General features: G+C 47.7%; 4 protein-coding genes across 4 annotated transcripts; 2 read left to right on the top strand and 2 right to left on the bottom strand.

Moving 5' to 3' along the window:
• Nucleotides 1–1,152: 1,152 nt before the first annotated feature.
• SLC35A4 (solute carrier family 35 member A4) lies at nt 1,153–3,393 on the bottom strand. The gene has a single exon (XM_021005225.2). It carries the CDS (start codon nt 3,391–3,393, stop codon nt 2,431–2,433), a length of 963 nt encoding a protein of 320 aa, XP_020860884.1. The 3' UTR covers nt 1,153–2,430.
• A 516-nt stretch (nt 3,394–3,909) lies between these two features.
• On the bottom strand, nt 3,910–6,622 carry LOC110220929 (SLC35A4 upstream open reading frame protein). The gene is made up of 3 exons (XM_021005227.2): nt 6,254–6,622; nt 4,590–4,688; nt 3,910–4,110 (listed from the first exon to the last, which is right to left on the bottom strand). Exons 1-3 carry the CDS (start codon nt 6,266–6,268, stop codon nt 3,913–3,915), a joined length of 312 nt encoding a protein of 103 aa, XP_020860886.1. The 5' UTR covers nt 6,269–6,622; the 3' UTR covers nt 3,910–3,912.
• Nucleotides 6,623–6,770: 148 nt separating this feature from the next.
• On the top strand, nt 6,771–13,810 carry APBB3 (amyloid beta precursor protein binding family B member 3). The gene is made up of 12 exons (XM_021005221.2): nt 6,771–6,905; nt 7,696–7,859; nt 7,977–8,053; nt 8,287–8,347; nt 8,876–9,022; nt 9,507–9,634; nt 10,176–10,290; nt 10,411–10,495; nt 10,821–10,904; nt 11,255–11,370; nt 11,603–11,800; nt 13,163–13,810. Exons 1-12 carry the CDS (start codon nt 6,857–6,859, stop codon nt 13,403–13,405), a joined length of 1,467 nt encoding a protein of 488 aa, XP_020860880.2. The 5' UTR covers nt 6,771–6,856; the 3' UTR covers nt 13,406–13,810.
• Nucleotides 13,811–18,196: 4,386 nt separating this feature from the next.
• Nucleotides 18,197–22,199, top strand: SRA1 (steroid receptor RNA activator 1). The gene is made up of 5 exons (XM_078150483.1): nt 18,197–18,968; nt 19,606–19,731; nt 20,245–20,447; nt 21,215–21,323; nt 21,701–22,199. The coding sequence occupies exons 1-5, from the start codon at nt 18,830–18,832 to the stop codon at nt 21,904–21,906; spliced, it is 783 nt and encodes a 260-aa protein (XP_078006609.1). The 5' UTR covers nt 18,197–18,829; the 3' UTR covers nt 21,907–22,199.
• Nucleotides 22,200–22,491: the final 292 nt, after the last annotated feature.

The following is a 22,491-nucleotide window of genomic DNA, read 5'->3' as shown; positions in this document are numbered from 1 at the left end:
CCAGTGCCTTGAAAATTATTTTTTGGCCTAGACCTCCAATTTCTCCGGTACAGGGAACTCCCAGTGAGCAAACTCCCTGTACCAATGCAGATTAGCATGTTTTCTAACTGAGAGAGGTAGCCAGATACTTAATAAATTTACTCACTGAAGTGTACCAAATTGAAAGTGAAAAATAAGGTCAGGAAATGGCATGGTTAGGAAATAGGGAATCTATTTTTTCTGTGTACAAGAACAGAAAGGAATAGATATGAGAAACATGGAATTAAACTTGACAAAGCTGAGCAATTGGCTACATGAGAGAGACGGAGATGACTTTTGAGGTTACAAGTTTCTTACCAGGAAATCAGCAATTCCTTCAAGAGAAAGATGGAAATTTGAAGGTGCTGGTTGTGGAGGGAAGGGGGTAGAAGCAGTGAAGATAATCATATCTTCTGGACATTTTAAGTTTGCAGGGTCAACTGGACAGTCAGGAGATGTGTGGCAGTAAGTGGGGAAATGTACCACCAGCATTCAGGAACTGACGAAACCGACAAGGGAGAGTACAGGGAGTGGGGTCTAGGATACTATGTTACAAAGGCAGGAGGTGATGATGATTCAGCTAGGGCTAAGAGGGAAGTTATACAGGAAAATCAGAAGAGATGACCGCAGAGGCCAATGGAGGGATTATTATCCAGAAGAGGAATATCAACAATTAATTAAAAGTGACAGAAAGATCAGACTAGAATAGAGAAAAGTTAATTCAATTTAGCCATTTAAATGACTGCCAGCCTTTGAGGAAACCATTTCACAGCAGACTGGGGTCAGAAGCAGAGTACAGTGAGGTCAAGGAGTGAGTGGAACAGTAAGGAAGCTGTTGGACATTTTAAGTTTAGAAGGTTTTTTGGTTTGTTTTTTTTCCCTCCTGGAATGTATAGCAGTGAAAAGGTCCGGGCCTGGGGTTCTACTCTACTGGCTCATTCTTGTTTTAATGAAAGCACAAACCACTCTGGCAGCCAGTGACCTCATGGTGCTTGTAACAGGAGACCCACACCATTAGCCTACCTCCTAAGGTGTATGTGATACTCTCCAAGATTCTCAACTCAGCAGCAGCAAGATGCTCAATTAGAAACAGGGGTGGTGACAGTTTACAGAGGACACAAAACACAGACAACATGGCAGATGGTAGGGAAATCCCTACTCCCAGAAACACTTTATTGAGACCTTATTGCTTATGCAGTTAAGTAGACACTGACGGAGCTATAGAAAAATCCCACATGCCCTAGTCTAAGTTACTCCTGGAAAGGAGTCTCCCTCTTTACTAGGAAGTTAAGGGTATATGCCAGGAAAGGTGGCCAGATTGAAGATCTAAGAACAAGATACTTCCAGGCAGGAGCAGGGTCCAGGAGTGTAAAGCAACAGAGCTGATGAGAGCCCTCCAGACTTCAGCAAAAACGTAGGGGCCATAAGAGAGGGCAAGTAGCATTCCTTGTGAACCTGAGAGGCTCATCCCTGGTTTGATTAAGGAGACTCGGTCCTGACTGTGGAAGAGCAACAGCATAGAGGGGAGCAGTTGAGTTTTTCCCAGTAAATGCCACAGCTCAGTGGAGGCAGTTGGGGGGGGGGGAGGAGAAGAGACACACATGAATGGTAAAACTGCCAGACAACATGGACCCTGGCACTGGCAGAAACCTTCCAGAAAGGTTGGGATGGGACACAGAAGGAGGTCAAAGTTGCCTTACAACATTCTGACTTTCTAGTGCACTGATGTAAGGTCTGAGAGAATAAAGGGGAAACAAAACAAGCCAGTTACTAGGCTAGACAGAGATCTAGGCTGAAGTTTAAATTTCCACAGCAGGAGGGATGTAGTAAGGAGATCGGGACATCAGGACTGACACAGAAGGAAAGCAGCTAGGCCTCAGACCTTCCACACAGCAGCTGATAGAGGCAGCATCCCTAACTGATTTCCCTCTGCTCTACACTATGATGGGAACAGAAAGGAATTATCAGAATCTGGGGGACAAACGAGCTGTTCTGGTGTTTCCTTGGCAAAAACTCAATTTTGCTTCAGGCCTCCATGGGCTCCCCTCATCTCCTACCAGGGGCTTCCCCAGGCCTCACTGCAGCTCTCTCCTCTCACAGGCACTTCTATTAGGGATTCTGGTGGAGAACAGAAAGCCACATGGGAAGGAAGAAGTGCAGTCATGTAGAGGGCAGCAGATAGGCTAGAAAGAGGCTAAGAGCAGAGGACAGTACATACTGGAACCACCCCTAAGGATAACCTCCCACATCCCCCATCCCGATGGGCCTTCCAACTCCATCAAGGAAGGAGAGAAGCACCTTCTTCAAGAGGTAAGTCCTTGGTCACTGGAAAGGACAACGTTGACTGCAATATCGAGCCTACATTAATAGCACTGGAGGGCAAAATAGTTCCAGAGGGTGAACTTTCTGGCTCTACCAGCCTCCATAGTAGAGATGTACAGCCAGACCAATAAGCAGGAGGGCCAGGAAGAAGGCAGCCGTGAGCTGAAGGTGAAGCAGGGCGGCTGAGAGCACAGCATTGACAATCAGTGAGGAGGAGACAACAAAGAGACGGGTGATGCTACTCCCATGCTTCATGATGGCCGACATGAGCAGTCCATTGAGGGCCTGGCTCAGTACCACCAGCCCTGCCCAGGCTGAGAAACCTTCTAGGAGCCCAGGGCCTGGCCCACCTCCCACGTAGAGCCCCAAGTTCATAAGTACCCCAAAGGAGTACAAGAATAAGTTCTGCAAGGCCAAGGGCAGGTGCTGCCTCTTCATGAGCAGCTCGGTGTAGACTGAGGAGAGGCCCGAGATGAGGCAATAGAGCAAGAGCAGCAGCAGACCCAGCGGGGTCACGTGGAGAGGCATGGCTGCGGCTGGAGGGGGTGGGAGGAGGCCCTGTGGGTCCTGGAGGCCTGCAGCAGCATAGCAGGCTCCAGCACCAGTCAGTAGCAGCAATGCCAGCGCCTGCCTGGCAGAGAGGCGGCGGTTCAGGCAGAGGCAGTAAAGAAGGGCTGTGCTGCCAATCTTGAGGTTGCTCATCACTTGGTAGGTGCTGGGGTCCATGTACCGTTGCAGGTGAATGACAAGGTTGTTGTTGGCACCATAGAGCAGGGCAGAGAGTGCAAAAGGGGCAGCCTGACGCCAAGGTGGAGTGTCCCATAGTCTTGGCTGCCGCCTGGCCATCAAAGAGCATGCTGATAGCAGTAATTTGGTCAGTTCTGTCCAAAGCACAGCTGAAGAGGGGCGGAAGGGGACACGGCCATCTATTCGACACAAGGCCAACAGTGGGGCATGGGCACCATACATGGTTGTGGACAGGAGGAGCATAAGCACCCATCGGGCCTGGCTTGGGCGCCCTATGCCCGGTATGCCCCCTTCTTCCACGTTCATCCCCACTCTACCAACCTAGGCCTTTAGGTAGGTAAGTAATGGTGAGAGTAAGAATGGGGAGGAAAGTCTATAGTCCATCTGGTAAAACTGAGTGATGGAGCCAGCTCCTAGGAAAGGGAATTCAGGATACATTATCAAACTGACAAAGAACTAGGCAGGCCATACATAGGTTAGAGTCAGAAGTGGATGAAGCAGGGACATGTGCATGAGTGCGCACATGCACACACACCACACACACACACACATACACACGCGCACGCTACAGTCTGGAAGCACAGATGCTAGAGGGAAGAAAGAAGGATATGGGTGTAGGACAAAGAGAAAACATCTGCGGTCTCCAGCAGCTGAGAAAACTAAAAGCCTGGGGAGGAGATCAAGCAAGATAGATGGCCTCTACCTTTGATGACCCTATACAGTCAGACTTGCTGCTCATCCATGCTGACCCAGATTCCAAGGCTCTTCCTCAGAGGGCTCAGGCCCCTCCGAGGAGGGCCTGGAGGGAGGACTGCTGAGGGTGTACTAGTCAGGTCCCTTACGAAGGGCTCGGAGATAATCCTGCAAGGTCTTCTCGACGTTGGGGACTGCATAGGACTGTGCAGCATACACACCGGTGCATACACCAACTGCAAAGCCCATCACCGCAGATGCTCTCAATTTGGCTACAACATAGCCGGCCAGGAAGCCCTTGAGAAAAGGAGATGACAGGAACGAGCCTTCCTGCAAGAAAGCCAGAGACAGGCAGTATGGAAAACACAGGAGTAACAATCAAATTGGGACACATGCCTTAGCAACGAGGCTAAAACTCCCTGTCTCCGTCTCCTGCCAGGAGCTTTATAAGCAGAGCTCAGTCCCAAGCTACCCCTGAGCTCCACGTGAATAAAGTGAAGCACATAGAGACATTTTCTCAAGTCTGTTTGGCCAGAAGACCCAGGAAGAATCCTAGCCCACCTCCACCAGTACTAACCATTTAAGCCTCTGCCATTTAGTAATTTAGCCTCCCATGCCACAGTGCCCTTTGTGTGGCTTACAGGGCTCCCATCGACACTCTACTACAAAACTGCAGGCAGACATCATTAGTATATAGGATGTGGACAACAGAGGGAGGAAGAAAGTGATCCAGAGAAGTACCAAACATCAGGGTTCAGGTGGGGAGTATGTGTTTGTATTTGTGCCTTCATGACAACTTTATCAATTACCTGTTCCACACCTGTCTTGACTTCCTCCTCTAGTCGCCGCTGAAGATGTTCCAACTGATTCTTTAGGAAAGCCAGGTCTTTCACCTTTGGCATCGAGTCCTAGGACAGGAGAGAAGCTTTCTACAAGACAGTCTGAGTCTTCTGTACCCTGTCCCCTTCACCTCTCTTCAATGGCTATCAAGGCTCAAGGGGAAACAGGGAGAACCAAAGAATAGTAAATCATGATTTTCCCAGCATACTCCATTTGTTTCCCAAGGCAAGGAGTATTTCCACTTTCGGGGTCCTTCTCTCACCATCCTCACCTTGGCATAGCACTGGCAGCTTCAAAACATTATTGCACGGAAAAAGTTATGTTCCAAAGGCAGGAGCCTCAAACCTTTATCCCCAAGGGATTCCCTTTTGAAATGATGAGATTACACTTTCCACACAAATTCATCAGATTTAAGCCTTTTCATAGATAGATGGATAAATGGATTTAGTATTTAGATAAAACAGAATTCTTTCTTGCCCAAACTCCTCAGCTCTAAATTTGAAATTTAAAAAATTTCTCCCCAGAACTGAGAAAGAACATTGTTATTGGGTACTGCCTTCAGGAGAGTGATACTTAGGAGCATGGGGAATTTTGAATTCCTTGGAACAGTAGGCTTTGAATCAGATGGAAGGTGTTGGATGGCTCTATCCCTGGTCTGGGTAAATCTGTTTCCCAGAATACTTTAAACTGAGCTTGAAACAGAGCAAGACATGAGGGGAAGCTGAGCTGGCTCCCTTGGAAGTCTAAAACCTTCTAACACAACCAAAAGGGAAATAACGGCCTGCTTCAGGAGATCGGGGGTATACCTGCCCCCCCCAATTACTACACATCCTCAGTCGGAGGTTGGGGATGTCTACCTGTCAGGGATGTTGTAAAAGGGATTCCTGCTCAAGAATGGGATGAACTAAATGGCCCTTTCAACTCTGAGAGTCTTTGAAAGTTTTCCTACGGTTAATGGAACATGCTTCCTTCTCCTTGCCCCCTCCCCCATGCCATTTGTTTAAAACACCGTAAGCCATGATGTTGACAAGAGGGTCTGGGAAGAGAAACACTTGTTTCCTATTTCGCAGTAAAATTCCCTCAACAACTCACTACCCTCTCATGCAGAAGTTTTAACCTAGGCCAAAGAACAGGGCTTCTGAGAGCTGGAATAGGGACAGAAATTATTGTCATGCAGGAGAACACTGGCTGAGGTATCCGCCAGACCTTCCCTGCCCTTTCCCTTCCCCATTTCTTTGCCTTCTAAGAAAATGGATGGAGGTCGGAGAGGCGGGGCTGACTCGCTGCACCTGACTAGCCATTTCTTCCCACTCAAATCCTCCTGCAGAGAGAGAATGCCTGGAGAGGAAGTGGTCTTGGGGGTTAGTCAGTCCTGCCTCTCACTTTACAGACTAGGAAACTGAGGCCCAGAGAGGGGAAGCAATTCCCCCAAGGCCATACAGCAAACTTAATGTCAGCGCTAGAATCTGAATGCAGGTGTCCTGGACTCCTAGCTTGCAGCTCTTTCCGTGGGGATGGCGTTTGCAAAGTTGAGACAATGGGTTCGAGACCCCGAACGGTCTCTCTGGGGGGCGCGGGGGAGAGAGAAGAATACCCCTGCTCCCCTTGGCCCCACGCTTGCATGGACACTCACCTTGTCATCCGCCATTTTCCCCCGGCGCGCTCAGTGCGCAGCCGCGGCCCCGCCCCCGCGTACCGCGACTTCCGGGAACGCCCCGTGAGGCGAGACCGGTTGGTGTCCGTCTTATGTCGAACCACGAGATTGGGCATCTTTGTGCCAGTGTGCAAGCGGGCGTGGTTGGGCGGGTGTGAGTGTGAGCTGGGCCCGCGAGGACTGTGTGCGTACGTCTAGGTCGTGGGGCCGAGCCGGGCACCCGTGGGGCTCCGTATGGGTGTGTGGGCCACGCTCCACGGCCGGGCACTCGCTGTGGTCGTGACGATGAGCTCATAGCGGCCCAAAGGAAGGGGTCGGACGTCCTGCTGGGTGCACGTGCACAGGCACGCACGCACGTGCCCGCGCAGTCAGCGGAGGGACCCCGCCCCCCACCACGCCTGCGCACGTGCGTGCTTGCGGACGCCGCACTCCCGCGACTCTGAGCTCAGCGCGACCCGGCCCCGGTCCCGACTCCGCCCTGTGTTTGTGCTGCTCTGGCCCCGCTCACTGGCGCAGAGGGGCCGGGCTTGTAGGAGACGCATCCTTGAGGTCCGGCTGGGAGGACGGGCTGGGGCTGGGGCCATGCTGGGCAAGGACTACATGTTAGCTATCATCTTGGTCAACTGCGACGGTGCGTGGGGGTCCGGGGTGCGGTGGGCGCCGGGATATCCGGGGAGAGGAGGAGACTAGGGAGCCAGGGATGGTGGGGAGGAGAGGGTGGCAGAGATGTGACTGAATAGACCGCGGCGGATGGACCCGGGCGGGACCCAGCAGGACCAGATGCCCGTAAAGAGGGACCGGGGCTTGGGAAGGGTTTGGGTCGGGAGGCGCTGGGATGTTGCATCCTTGAACTATAGAGGGAGCAACTGAAGCAGACCAGAGACACTGATTCCAGATGCAGCTGTTGAGCCCTGGGTATGTCTGGTCTGCACTTCAAACTCTGCCTAGCCTCACACCCGTCGTGGTTGGCCCTTCCCATCCCAGACATATGCACAACCCAGGGAAAGGAGCTTGATCTGTATAGCTCAGAGATACTTAATCTTCTTTTTTGTGTCATGGACCCATTTGGCAGTCTGGTGAAGCCTATGGACCTCTTCTCAGAATAATGTTTTTTAATACATAAAGTAAAATACATAGTATTATAAAGGAAGCCAGTTGCATTTAAATGAAGTTATAAAATTAAGAAAAATATTCACAGACCCCAGGTCAAGAACCCTTGGAAAGGAGTCCCTATTTTGCTTGCTTATTAGCCATGTGACTGTGCAAGTCACTTTAGTTCTTTAAGCCTCATTTTCCTGATCTGCAAAATTGGAGAATTGGATGAGATGATCACCAACACCTTTTCTTGACTGTATGGGCTAGGGCTACATTTAAGTCTGAATACTCTAGAGTGCATACTCTTGACCATGGTGCTCTTACAGATGACTTGTGGGGTGACCAGAGCCTAGAGGGAGAGTCAGGGTTGCCTCCTGGGTGGCGGAAGATCCATGATGCTGCTGGCACCTATTACTGGCATGTACCCAGTGGCAGTACTCAATGGCAGCGCCCGGTCTGGGAACCTGGGGATTCCGTGCCACCTGACTCGGTATGTAGGAGTTGGGGAAAGGATGATAATGTCTGTTGGGGCTGGAGAGGATAGTAATCCTCCTATTAGGGTCCCTGATCTACTCATTTGACTTCAAGTTGACCTCCCTCTCCATAGGGCACAGAAGGGGGTTGGGGATTACGACCCCCCAAAGGGAGATCCTACTCTAGCCTGGAAAATTCACTGGACCGAAGGTAATCAGGATAGGGATGTGGATCTCAGCGTCTGCTGAACTCCCTACTAGGAGGCAGGGGGAGGAGAGGGCAGTTGGATAATCTGACTTGTGGCTAAATAACCAAAGTCAGTCATCTGGCTCATTGGCTGCCGTGTTAGAATTACGTCTCCTCTTCTGCACACTTTGGGTTCTGATTAAATTGGTGTTCTTCCCTATGGGGAGCCTCCTCTCACCAGCCCTGCTCTATTTCAGGACTTCTCTACCCTGGTGTGGGGAAGAAGCCTACATCCGAAACATGGAACCAGGCTCCAAGGTAGAGGGTGGTGCCTGCTTTTGAGCAACAAGGATCCCCTGGGAATGTGGAGACAGGCATTAGTGAGCTCTTAGAATTGGAACCTGGACCAGAGAGATCTCTGGGTGTGGGGTGGTAGGGAAGGGTCATGGGAGAGCCTTCATTAGGTACAAAGGAGATCATGGCCTGTATTTCCAGAGCCGAGTGGGCATCCTGTGCTGTACTTTGGTTGCCTCCTTTCATAGGGGGTGATGGGCTTACTTGGTAGGATGATGCTAATACCTGCTGTGTGCCCATGGGCAAAACATGTAACTTTTCTGAAACTTAGTTTTGTCACCTGTAAAACAGAGGATTCTACTATCTTCCTTACGGTGTCATGTGGCAAGCACATTGTAAAACATCTAATTAAGCCCTGTATAAGTGTAAGTTATTTCTGTGATGACTACAGGAACCCATTTGTAGAGGAGAAGCTTGGCTTCTCATTCCTGCAACTCCCAAATCCCCTCTTCCCCAATTAAACCTTTCCCACCTGGCCCTACTGTTTATCAGTGCTTTGCAGTACGATCTCTGGGCTGGGTGGAGGTGCCTGAGGAGGACTTGGCACCTGGAAAGAGCAGCATTGCTGTCAATAACTGCATTCAGCAGCTGGCACAGAGCCGGGGTCAAAGCCGTCCACCTGCTAGGGCCTGGGGTGAGGTGAGTGTACACATTGGCTGCTTGAACTCTTGTTCCCCTTTCTCAATTCCCCGTTCTGTGGCTTGGGTTAGAAGGACTCAGAGGCTGGATAGAAGTGGCCAGTATCCCTGGTTAGGGACCTTCAAGCTTAGAGGCAGCAAAACACACTAGGTTTTTTGAAGTCATTTGAAAAGGTTCAGATCCCTATTACTAATTGTGTGTTACCTTGGACAAATGTTGCTTCCCTACTCTGTTAGACTAGATCTCATCTAAATCCCTTTCAATTTTAAGTACTGTGATCCTAGGGTCAAAGAGAGCTTGCTCTGATCTTTTTTTCTTTCTTCTTCCCTGAGCCTCTGGATCTGGCCCTTTAGATTCACTTCCTTGTCCCATTTTCCAAGAAGCCATCCTCAACCTCAGTATCCCCTTGGAGGCCTCCAAAGTCATTCGTTACTCACAGGAACCCTCTTTTTGTCTGTCCCCAACTCCCCTGGGGACTCTGCAGGGTCAGAACATGTTGATGATTCTGAAGAAAGACACAATGAGTCTGGTGAATCCCTTGGACCACAGCCTAATCCATTGTCAGCCCCTCGTGCACATTCGAGTCTGGGGTGTGGGCAGCACCAATGGGCGGTGAGAAATTCCTGGACAACTGATTTTCCTGAAGACTCATAGCCCCTCTCCCTCAGGAGTGATTTCTCTGACACTGACCATCATGGACTCTGATTCCCTGACCTTGCCAAGCTGAACCTTGATTCTAGACCCCTTCCAGACCCTAGCCCCCTGACCTTGCCATGCTGGACCTCAGTCCCAGGCCTCTCCCAGACTTGACCCTCCTAGATGCGGACACCCCTTTGTTCTGGCATGGACCTGGTGGGGGAGGGCAAATTGAACTACTTCCTGCCTCTGAAAGTATTGGGAAGGATGGGGATGAAGCAGGAAAGGGCTGGGCTGACTGTCCACTATGTTCTTCACATGCTTCTGGATCAGGGACAGGTGAGTGGCAGGGCCGAGTGCCCCATCTGTTCTCCCTCACTTCCTTCCATTCCCTTTCACTCTGAAGACCTCTGTTCTCTTTTCCTAGATATCCTCTCCTGTCTTTCCCCTCCTTCCTGTGTCTTTCCCTTTCACACCTATCACTCAGCTTCCCAACCCCATCCCTACTCCCTCACAGGGACTTCGCCTTTGTGGCGGGTGACAAGGACACCTGCATGTTGAAATGCCACGTGTTTCGTTGTGATGTCCCAGCCAAGGCCATTGCCAGTGCCCTGCATGGGCTATGTGCCCAGGTGAGGGGCCCTGAAGGGGATATGGTAGGAGGGGACTGCAGGGGAATGGAGACAACATGAATCCCAAGAGTTCCCCTTGCCTGATCTCTCACCCCCGACCCCAGAGTGTTTATGTTGCAGATTCTGTCAGAGAGAGCAGGGGTAAGTGGTGACCCTCCTCGATGTTCCTTGGACCCCATCTCCCCTGAGGATCTACCCAGGCAAGGTACAGCCGGAGGATGGGATAAAGAGTAGGGACCACAGGGACAAGGCTGTGAAAATAGTTTTAGTGGGGTTGGATGGGTAGCTTGGGGGAAAGTTATAGTGGGAGGGAAAGTATCCCCAGGAGTTTTGCCCCTACTTTGTGACCATCTTCTTCTGCTCCTGTTTCACAATGAGGGGCCCTAGAAGTGGCAGGCCCTACCTACCTGGGCCTAGACTTGAGAGTTGGGAGTAGGGAGGTCTTCCTCTCTGATGCTGCACTTGCACTGGATACTCTGAGGAGGAATGCTCACTTTGAGGGGGCCACAGTGATTTTATCTACCCCTCAGTGGAGCTTCTTGATGCGGTGAGCCAGGCTGCCCAGCAGTATGAGGCTCTCTACGTTGGGACCCTTCCAGTTAGCAAGGCTATGGGTGAGGAACTACTGGGGCAGGGGGAAAATATAAGGCACAGCTGGGTGGAGGAGAATGGAGTGGATATGGGACTGGAAATAAGATGTGAGATTCTGAAGTGTCTGTATCTTGAAGTGTTTATTGTCTCCATGTAAGGTCTAACCATATACAGCCTTAGGGCCTGACCCTCCCCAGGCCCACGATTTATATTTACTTGGTCACCCGACTCACTTTTTCTCTGGGCCCAAAGTGAGCCAGAGGGCCCTCACCCATTTTGTCTTAAAAGTCTCCCTGAGGTCCACCCCCCAGACTTCCATCCCTCTGGACCAGGATAGAAGCTGCAATGAATATGTGTGTCCCCCCCCCCCCAGGGATGGATGTGCTGAATGAAGCCATTGGGGCCTTGACTTCCCAGGGGGACCATCATTCCTGGACCCCAACCATCCTCAGTGTCTCTGACTCACTCATGACTGCATTGCCTGTCCAGGTAACAGAGATTGGCAACCATTAAGTGCTAGAGGAAGAGGTCCCAGTTTCAGGAGGAAAGGGGAGGAAACCAAGATCTTGCATTAATGTGTATGGAGTACTGAGGCAGGACCACTGAGGCAGGGATTGAGGCCCAGTCTCCGGGGTGAGGGGGAGAGCATTTATGGGAGGGGGAGGTCCTTAGTAAGGGCCCAGCTCCAATTGATAATTGCATATTGGGGGTGGGGGGAAAGGGACAGGCAGAGCTGGGTGCAGAAGAAGAGCCACTGTGGCAATGTCCAGTACGACATGTGACCTTCATTGGTGTTGGCCATGACCCCCACACCTTTGGACTCATTGCTGACCTTGGTCACCAGCGGTTCCAGTGTGCTGCCTTCTGGTGCCAGCCCCATGCTGGGGCACTATCTGAGGCTGTTCAGGCTGCATGCATGGTGAGCTTTGAGGGTGGGGAGGAGCTTGATCAGGGATGAGGGAGGGGCCCTGGGAAGGGAAGGATGGTATTTTCTGGAGTTCTAGTTCATTCCTGAACTGTGGTACATACAATTCTCTCTAGAGTTTCCTTGGCCTACATGGACTCCTCCTTCTTAGTTGGGAATCAGCCATAGGCAGTGAAAAGCCCAAAGAACCATTTGAGGCCTCCCTGGCTAGGCCTTATGCTTCAGGCAGCACGGATGGTGATAGATGATCAGACAGACAAACGTCAGCTGACAGTAGCCTTTGAACAGCTCCTTTCTCCAGAGTTAGCTTTAAAGAGCTTAGTAGTCAGATGGGATAAAGCTGCCCTTTCCACACCCCTGGCTATTTCCTACAAATTTATTCTTCCTCAGATTCCTGTTCTCCTCCATCCTTTTTACCTGGAGAATTCCCTGACCCCTCATTATGATCATCCCCACTCCCTCTGCCCTTTACTTTCAAAACCCTGGGGGATCTAACTCCTCTGTCTTCCTCACATCCCATCTGGTGAGTGACCAAGTCCTGTTAATGTTAATTCCACTTCCACAACATCCCTTAATCCATCTTGTCATTGTCCATAGGAGAATAGGTCCTCATTGCCCTCTCCTTGAAGGGAGTTGCCTCCCTAGAGATTGTCCTGCCTCCGTTCTTTGGAGAAAGATGCCAATTTTGGATGGCTCTAATCTGTCCTTCATATTCCTGCCAGAATAATCTTGTATATAGACCTGATGCTGTACCTGATCCCTTATAAAGCTTCAGTTGTGCCCTCTTGCCCTCAAGTAGAGTTGAGAAACTTCTGGTTGGCGTTCAAGGCCCTGCACAATATGGTCCACTCTGCTTTTACAGCCTTACCTTATGCCACTCTCCTTCATGCACTTTCTGGTCTGTTGTACTATCTGTACTGTTTTCTATCCACCAGACACACAATGTGATTGATTTCCTGGCTCTTTTCTTTTGCTCACCTTATTCCCTGTTTCAAATGCACTCTCTTCCCTTTCTTCACATGTTGAAATCTTACTCAGTTTGTAAAACCCAAATTAAAGGCCATATGGTCCAGGAATCCTCCCCTGGTGTTCTTGCTTTGTAACAACCTTCCTCCCAGACCTCACAGAATACTTTTGTTTTGTAGCTCTCTAATATACTTATATAATACCATGCATTATAGCTATCTGTGTTGATGTCTTATCCCCCAATTAGATTGTAAGCTCCTTGAGTACAGGTATAGTATCTTTCCTTAATTTTGTATATCCTTCCTTAACTGTCACAGGACTATATACAATAGGTGCTTAATAAATGTTTATGTTATGTTGTACTGTATTGTGTTGCATCCCTTTCCTTAGGTACAGTATCAGAAGTGTCTTGTGGCCTCTGCATCCCGAGGGAAGGCCCGGGGTGCCCAAGCCCGGGCTCGACTTCGACTCAAGAGGACAAGCTCTGTGGACTCTGCAGGAGGACCCCTGCCTCTCCCACTCCCTCTGCTCAAGGGTGGAGTTGGAGGTGCAGGGGCTGCCCCCCGTAAAAGAGGTGTATTCTCCTTCTTTGATTCCTTCCGACTGAAACCCTCCTTACTGCATATGCCCTAGATCAAGGTGGGGAAGGTTGGGAAAGGGAGGCTTTGGGGACCCTGCCAGCAGTTTCACACCACTCATATTCTAGGGGTCCAACTGGCCACCCTACCACCTCCCTATTTTCATCTGCCCCCATGACCTGTGGAGTCTTCCTTACTTGCCTCTCGTCTTCCTGCCTGCCCCATACCTATCTTCTCTATTAATATATTGATTTATATTGAATATCTATCAGTCTTCTCTGGGTTGACTACAACCTCTACCCCATCCCAGACCCATTTCCTCTCCTCCTTCCTGGTTCGTATGATCCCTGCCCCTGTCTGGTCCTGGGCAGTTGGCTCTACCTCAGCAACACTTTTTAGCAAAATCAGTACAAATAAAATCTCAGAGTCGCCTCATTGGGTGTCACTGTGCTGCAAGGAAGGGGTCAGTGGCTATTTCTGTGCTTGGTGCTAGTAGATATAGATGGTTCATTTGGAGAGGGCTAAATATGACTAGGTCTCTCCTCGTGCAGAAGGGGTTGAGAGGTCCAGACAGCAGATAAATCTCTTGAGCATAACCACTGCCTGCCAATCCTAGGGATTGGGCACTGAATTCCCAAGAGCAGTCAACGAACATTAATTAAAAACCTGCTAAATTCCAGATGCTGTTCTGGGTGCTGGTAATAAAGAGATGTGAAACAGTCTCTGCCCTCAGGGAGCTTATATTTCTCTAGGGGAGGCAATATTTACACATACAAGTAAGTACAAAAACATAAATATTATAGAAAAATAAATATAAGGTGTTTTGGGGAGAGGATAGAAACAATGGCAGCTGGAGGAGTGAAGAAGAGCTTCACGTAGGAACAAGCATTGGAACTGAGCTTTGAAGAAAGCTAAATATTATAAGAGGTAAAGAAAGTGCAATTCTGGCCTGGGGTACAGATATGGGAGAAGGGATGTCTCATATAGGGATAGTAGTGGGATAGTAACAATCTCATTTAGCTAGACAGAAGAGTGAAGGGGAGAGTAGAGTGGAAAAGAAGGTTGAAGTTAGGTTCTGTTAAATGCCAAAAGGAGAATTTGCATTTGCCTTGGGCTACTAGGTAAATAGAGGGTAGGGCCTGGAGTCAGAAAGAAATTTGAATCCCGAAGGAGACAGTTACTGTATGACAAGTCACTTACAGTTTTAGCCTCGGGTTTTTTTTAATTTTTTTTATTACATTTTGAGTTCCAAGTTGGCTCCCTCCTTCCCTCCCAAAACTGCATTAGGGAAGGCGAACGTTTGATATAAATATATGTGTGGAACCATACAATATATATTTCCATGTGTCAGTTCTTTCTCTGGAGGTAGATAGCATTTCCCTTCATAAGTACTTTGTAGTTGATTTGAATGTTCATATTACTCAGAATAGCTTAATAATTCACAGTTATTCTTTGAACAGTATTATTACTTTATATAATATTCTCTTGGTTCTTTTCATTTCACTGCATTATTTAATGCAAGCCTTTCCATATTTTTCTTTTTTTTTCATGTTTTTCTAAAATCAACTTGCTCATCATTTCTTACAGCATTGCAGTATTTCATCACAGTCATACACCGTGACTTACTCAGCCATAATCCAATTGATGGGCCATCCCCTCAGTTTCCAGTTGTTTGCCACCGCAAGTTGAGCTGGTATAAATTATTTTAGAATATATAGATTCTTTTTCTTTTTCCCTGATTACCTTTGGAAACAGACTTAATAGTGGTGTTGCTGGGTCAAAAGGTATATACACAGGTTTATAACTCTTTGTGTGTAAATCCAGATTGTTCTCCAAGATGGTTGGGTCACTTCACAGTTCCACTAACAGCATGTTAGTGTCCAAATTTTTCCACATCTCCTTCAAGATTTGTCATTTGCCTCTTTCATTGTAAAGCCAAACTGATAGGTGTGAGATGATACCTTAGCTATTTTAATTTGCATTTCTTTAATCAATAATTTAGAGCATTTTTACATGACTGTGTATAGCTTTGACTTCTTCCAAAAGCTGCCTGTCCATATCCTTTGATCATTTATCAGTTGGGGAATGACTCATATTCTTATAAATTTGACTCAGTTTTCTGCGTATTTGAGATACAAGGCCTTTATCCAAGAAAGTATGAAAGATTTTCCCCCAGTTTTCTGCTTTCCTCCTAATCCTGGCTCAGCTTTATTTATATAAAACCTTTTTAATTTAATCAAATTTATCCATTTTACATCCCACAATGCTGTCTCTTGTTTATTCATAGATAATTCTGTCCATAAACCTGATAGGTAATACGTTACATGTTTTCCTATTTACTTGATATCTCCCTTTATGTCTGGGTCATGTTTTGGCCATATCTTGGTAAATGGTATAAGATACTGTTCTGTATGTAGTTTCTACCAGACTGCTTTCCAGTTTTCCCAGCAATTTTTACCATATCTCATTCCAAATTCTTAGATCTTTACATTTATCAAGCACCCCTCTTTTACTACTGTGTATTGTATATCTGTTCTATTCCACTGATCCACTATTCTATTTCTTAGCCAATACCAAATAGTTTGATAATTACTACCTTATAATAGAGTTTTAATATCTGGTTTTGCTAGAACTCCTTCCTTTACATTTTTTTCATTAGTTCCTTTGATATTCTTGACCTTTTGTTTTCCCAAATGACTTTTGTTTCTGTTTTTTTCTAGCTCAATAAAATAATTTTTTGGTAATTTAATTGGGATGGCATTGAATAAGTAGGTTAAGTTGAAGCAACCTCAGTTCCTTCATCTGCAAAACAGTGCTACTGATGGTACTTATCTTACAATGTTACATAAAATGCTTAGTAAACCTTAAAGTGCTATCTATATAAATGCTAACCAATTACTATTATCTTGAGAGCCACTGGAGTTTATTGAGGAGGGGAGGAGTGGCAACAGGAATGTCACTCTGGCATTATTGGCACATGTATAGAAATAGGAATGGTACCTGCCATTACTGGCCTGAATTTGACTCTGATGCTTGGACCTGAAGCCAGCATGGTGCAGTAATCCTTGTCATATGATGCAAAACACTTGTCCTCTCTTGGTCTCAGTTTCTTCATCTATAAAAAGGTGTATTGGATTAGATCAGGGATTATTGACTTTTTTTTAGTCATGGACCAGTCTGGTGAAGCCTATGGACTCCTTAAGATAATGTTTGTTATGTATGTTCATCATTGAAAGAAGTGCTTAAGTTCAGTTAGTGAAAATAAAGATGGAATTTTTTTCCCCCATTCAAGATAATGGCCCTCAAGTTATTAACCCTGGACTTGATCATTTTAAAAGTTCCCTTCAAGCTCTAAAGATACTCTGCCCCAAACTGGAAAGCCGGCACAGGATGATGGGAGATGAGAGGCAGCAGCACAGAAAAGTGGAGAGCTCTCCTAACTCGGGAGTTGGGAAATCTAGCTTAAGGGGTGTGCTGGTATGTTTAACAACTGGACTCTTTGGGGGAAGGGGGGTACGTCAACAGGACACAAATTTAAATTTAATCAGGATTTTTAGCATTTACTTAAATCTAGACAACCAAAAAAATCAAGTCCTGATGTATAGCCATTGCCAATTTCAGAGTTTTAAATGTTCATACTGAAAATTTAACATTTGGCTCTTGCAGGCTGGAGCTGGCTAAAGTATACGCTGTACCTGCCTTCTAGTCCTAACTCTTTGCTTTGGGAAAGTAGTTTCACCTCTTTCACCTCCCTCAACTATGAAATGGGAATAATAGTACTACCATTCTGGTAGGGCTGTTGTGAGGAAGTGCTTTGTAAACCTTCAAGTACTACAGAAATGTGAATTACTCCTTTGAGTTTTCTCCTGTGAATGCATTAGGGCATGGAGTCTCTGTCTCTATGTGACAGAAGGCAATGAGCTCACATAGGGCTATGCCCTGGCTCTCTTCTATTCTTTTTTTGTACTATTTCATTTAGTGATCTCCTCAGCTCCCATGGGTTTAAATATCATGTATCTGTTAATGATTTTCAACCTACTTATTCTGCCTAACCTTTCAGACTTCTCAAACTGGACGTTCAGTAGACATTTTAAACTCATCATGTCCAAAACTGAACTTCTCATTTTCTTCCCAAATCTCATTCCTTCCAGACTAGCCTGTTACTGTCTAGGGCACCACCAATCTCCCTCTCCACTGGCTGGCTGTGTCCTCTCTGACTCCCATGTCCAATCATTTGCCAAGGCCTGTTAGTTTTCACCTTTGCAGCATCTCTGGAACACAACCCTTTCTCTCCTTTAATTTATGAAGTGCCTACTATGTGTCAGGCACTGTGATAAACACCAGGGCCACAAAAAGGGCAATCCCTGCCTTCAAGGAGCTAACAGTTGGGTGGCCTGCGGATGGCCTCCCAGTTTAAAGACTTCCCACTACAATTCATCCTCCCCTCAGCTGCCAAAGTGGTTTTCCTAAAGTGCAGGTTGGACCCTATAACTTCACTTACTCCATAAACTCCAGTGGCTCCCAATCACCTTCAGGATCAAATACAAAATCAAAATCCTTCATAACTTACTCTCTTCCTATCTTTTCCAGTCTTCACGCCTTACACCTCCCCCAGTACTCTTGGATCCAATGACCCTGTTCTGCTGGCTGTTCCTTGAATAAGACACATGGGAGGGGGTGGGGTTTCTCTGGCTGACCCACATGCCAGGAACCCTCTCCCTCATCTCAGCCTCCTGTCTACTTTCCTGGCTTCAAGTCCCAGCTAAAATCCCATCTTTTTTTTTGGGGGGGGGGCTTTTTGGTGAGGCAATCAGGGTTAAGTGAGTTGCCCAAGGTCACACAGCTAGTAAGTGTCAAATGTCTGAGGCCAAACTTGAACTTGGGTCTTCCTGACTCGAAGGCTGGAGCTTTATCCACTGTGCCACCTAGCTGCCCCCCAAAATCCCATCTTCTACAGGAAGTCTTTCCCAACCCTTAATTCTAGTGCCTTGTACATTGGTTATTTCCAGTGTATTCTCTGTATAGCTTGTGTGTGCATATTTGCTTGTTCTTTACCCACTAGACTGTGAACTCCTCGAAGTCAGGGACGGTTCTATTTCTTTTTAATGTAAACCTCCAAAGCTTAGCACAGTGCCTGGCACACAGTAGGTGTTCAATAAATGCTTACTGATTTATGGACTAACTGGCTCCAAAAGAAGTAGCTAAACGGGTCAGATGACCCTCCTTCGATGTCTCTTTAAGACTAGCGCCCCCTTGGGGCAGCTAGGTGGCGCAGTGGATAGAGCACCACCCTGGATTCAGGAGGACCTGAGTGCAAATGCGGCTTCAGACACATAACACTTACTAGCTGTGTGACCCTGGGCAAGTCACTTAACCCCTTTGCCTAGCCAAAAAATAAAAAAATTAAGAAAAAAAAAGACTAGTGCCCCCCTTCCTCCCATCCTTTAATCCAACCTCAAGGGGAAGGAACCTAACCAGTATGTGGGTGGAACGCAAGCCGTGGGGAAGCCCTATGAGAAGCGGACTAGCACGACGTGGCCCGCCTCCGGAAGTGACGCGCCACTGCCCCCACTGGCCGTGCGGAAGTGAGGCGATGGCGGAGCTGTACGTGAAGCCGGGTGAGTGGGGATCGGCGCCTCTGGAGCCTCGACTTGGCCCCAGGGCCGGAGGAATCGGGATGGTATTGACGAGGCGTGGGGGCGGGGTGTGACAGCTCTCGGTCTCATCTTTCTCCTTCCGCCTTTCTCCCCCTCTTCCATCTTTCCTCTTCTCCATGCCTCCCCCGTCCCTGTCTCCTTGCCCTCTCCTCTTTCTCCAATCTGTACGTCATCTCCCCCTTCATCTTCTCCCCATTTCCCTCCTTCCCCGCCCCCTCTCCCTCCTCGTCCCCTCACTACCCTCCCTCCCCATTTTCTCTCCGTCTTCCTCTCCTTACCTCTCTCCATCCCTTCCCTCCTGCCTTCCTCCGTCCTTTCATCCCTGCCTTCTCCCCACCTTTCCCCGTCTCCCTTTTTTCTCTTGTTCCTTTCTTTCAATTTTCCTCCCTCTTCTTCCTTTCTTCTCTTGACCTCATTTTTTCTGTATCCTTCCCTTTTTCTATCTTTTCCCCCCTTCATCTTTCTCTTTTGTTTCGTTTCTCCAATACCTTCACGTTCCTTTCTTTTTCCTGATTCCTTCTTCCCCCTTCTCCCTCCACACTTTCATTCTTTCTTTTTATCCGTCTTTTCTCTTTTCCCCGTTTGCCTTCAATTTCAGGGAACAAGGATAGAGGCTGGAATGACCCTCCACAATTCTCTTATGGGTTGCAGACCCAGGCTAGCAGTCATAAAAAGACACCACTCACTAAACGGGTTGCAGCTCCTCAGGATGCTTCTCCAAAAGGTGAGCGCTTGTGAGCCCAGTTCACATTCCCATTGTGCTTGGGGGAGAGTTGCCTGTATTTCCTTTACGCAGGAGGCTTTGGCCTCTTTCATCCTTTTTTTGTTTTCCCAGAGACACAGCTGTCTTTTGGGACAGTTCTTGCCAAAAGGTTATGGTGATATAGATTCAGGCTTGTTCTTTTTGAACGCTGACACTGATTTCCTAAGCCCAAAATAGATTCTCATTTAGTGAGTAGTCCTTGCTCTTACAGGGGTTTAAACAGTGAGACATGTATAGGGTCCCGGCTTAGCTCCTTAAAGAAAAAGTTTCCCATTTCCTTCCTCTCTGCTCTTCCCCTTCCAGCTGAGGCCATATTGACCAGGAAAGTCTGAGGGATATTCGTTGGTTTCTAAAGTCTCAGGAAGGGGTCCTGGTGGGGGGCAGTGGGAGAGGATGAAACTGGGGGCAGGGCTTTTTACCAGTTGGGCCATGATGTTCAGTGCTGTTCTCAGCACATTGATTTTACCTTCTCAGTGCCTGCCTCAGAGCCTTTTACTGGGGCTCCTCCAGTGGGACCACCACCTCTCCTGACAAAGGCTCCTGGGCCTCCTCTTGGGGGAAGCTCTTCTCCTTTGAGGTTGGATCCTACCAGCTCCCCAGTCACTTGTGAAACAATGCTGGAAGATGTGCTGGGACCCTTGGAACAGGCGTTAGAGGATTGCCGAGCTCATACACAGGTGAGGCCCAGGGGAACCCAGTTTCAGGATGGAAGCTGAGCCGGAGTAATTAGCTAGATTGTAAGCCATTCGCTGGAGAACAAGATCTGTGTCACATCCATCTTTGTATCCCTAGTGCCTTCTGCTTAAATTCAGTCTCCCTCTCCTTTCCCCTAAAAAGTACAGTGAAATTCTCTGGACTTTTTATAAAGAAGGGACTAGATTGGGCAGGTACTGAGTTAAACCTAGGCAGCATAGTATAGATGAGGCAAGAATTCTTTTGTGGAAAAGACACTGGCTTTGGAATTGTAGGTACTTGAGTTCAAATTCCATCTCAGTATAACTTTGGATTAATTGTATCATCTCTCTGTAAGCCTGTGTTCTCATCTACAAGATGAGGAGGTTGTACTTGATGACCACTAAGGTCCTTTTCAGCCCTAAATTCCATTATTTTCTTGTTCCTTCTATCCCCATTCATCTACTAGAATTTTACTTGATTATGTGCCCATTAAGGTGGAACAAAAGCAGACCCTGGGATTGTGTCCCAGACATTACACACATTACCTTGGCTTTGTCTTCGAGAGAGGTAAACACTTTTCTGCTATTATCCAAGGTGCCATATAATCATTCTCAGGAGGAATAGAGCCTAGAGGGCACGAAGTGGTTTGCTGGATGGTAAAGAGTGGGAGGAATAGAAGAGAAGACCAGAATGTTGACAGGAATATCGTGGAGGGAAGATGAAAAGGCAGATTAGAGCTCTGACTTGGGAAGAGTTTCTGTGTACTCAGAAACAGGTTTTGGATGACATCAGCCGGCGCCTAGCCTTGCTTCAGGGACAGTGGAAGAGTGAGAAGCTGTCAGTTCCTGTGAGGAAGAGGATGGCACTGCTGGTGCAAGGTGAGCCATGTTGAGGGACCCCAGGATGCCCTTAAATTCTGCCACTTGGCTACTTGTGTGACCCCTGCACAGGGGCTGGAATAGTCTACTAGAGAGGCAGCAGGATATAGTGGAAATAAATTGAATAAGCACTGCACTTGGAATCAAGACACTTGCCAGCTCAGACCCTGATTATGGGCAGTCCTATTACCTCTCTAAATCTATTTCCTCATTTGCAAAATAATACTTCTACTTCATAGGGTTGTGGTAAAGAAAACACTTTGTAAACCTTAAAGCTCTATAGAAATGTGACCTTTTATTAAATGTTCAGAGGGGCAGTCCTTGTGTATGGGGGAGGAAGGAGCACTGTATTATGCTCAGGGCCTCTCTCCTCTTAGAGCTCAGGAGCCACAACTGGGATGGAGCTGATGACATACACCGATCGCTGATGGTGGATCATGTGACTGAGGTCAGTCAGTGGATGGTGGGAGTGAAAAGGTTAATTGCAGAAAGGAGGAGCCTGCCTTCAGGGGAAGCTGCTAAGGAGAAGCCTACTACTACAGAGGAGAATGAGGAGGTCTCGGGCCTCTCTACAACTCTGTGACCCCCTGTTTTCTTCCTCCCCCATCAGTCCCTATCTCCCCCACTGTCCTAGACCTTGAACTATGAATGGAACCTGGTGGGGTTTGGGGTCCAGGGACTTATGTTTGCTGGCTTCCTTGATACCAGCAGGAGGTAGGGAGTTGGAAGAAGGGAAGGGAGGTTCTCTTTTAGCAGAGAAGCTGCTCCAACTCTAACTGGGACTTTGGCCTGACTCTGGGGAGGGAAATCTGTGTAGGCAGGTCATTGGTTGCTTCTGACATATGCAATTAAATAAAAACATCTTGTCCAGTGGTATGTCTTGGTGAGGCAGTGGGGGCTTTTTATTTTCCAAACCACTTGGCATTGGGCTATCTAGGAGTATACGTCTCACCCATAAAGGTTTTCGGTTTCTTTGAAATCTTAACTCTAGTTCCTTTTCTCTCTTACAGATATAGTTTAACATTAACTTGTGCTGGGCTGGATATGACAAAGTCCCTGCCCTATAGGAATTTTCAAATGACAGGATCAAAAGGACCTAAAAATGAATAGCTGAGCCAGCTAAAAAACAGAAGCTTGTCCCTTTCCTCGGACTGGGCATGGAGAGAAT

Source organism: Phascolarctos cinereus, unplaced genomic scaffold (assembly GCF_003287225.1).
Source record: "Phascolarctos cinereus isolate Bilbo 61053 unplaced genomic scaffold, phaCin_HiC Scaffold_2;HRSCAF=192, whole genome shotgun sequence".
Lineage (NCBI taxonomy): Eukaryota > Metazoa > Chordata > Mammalia > Diprotodontia > Phascolarctidae > Phascolarctos > Phascolarctos cinereus.
This window is presented reverse-complemented; position numbering and strand designations above follow the sequence as displayed.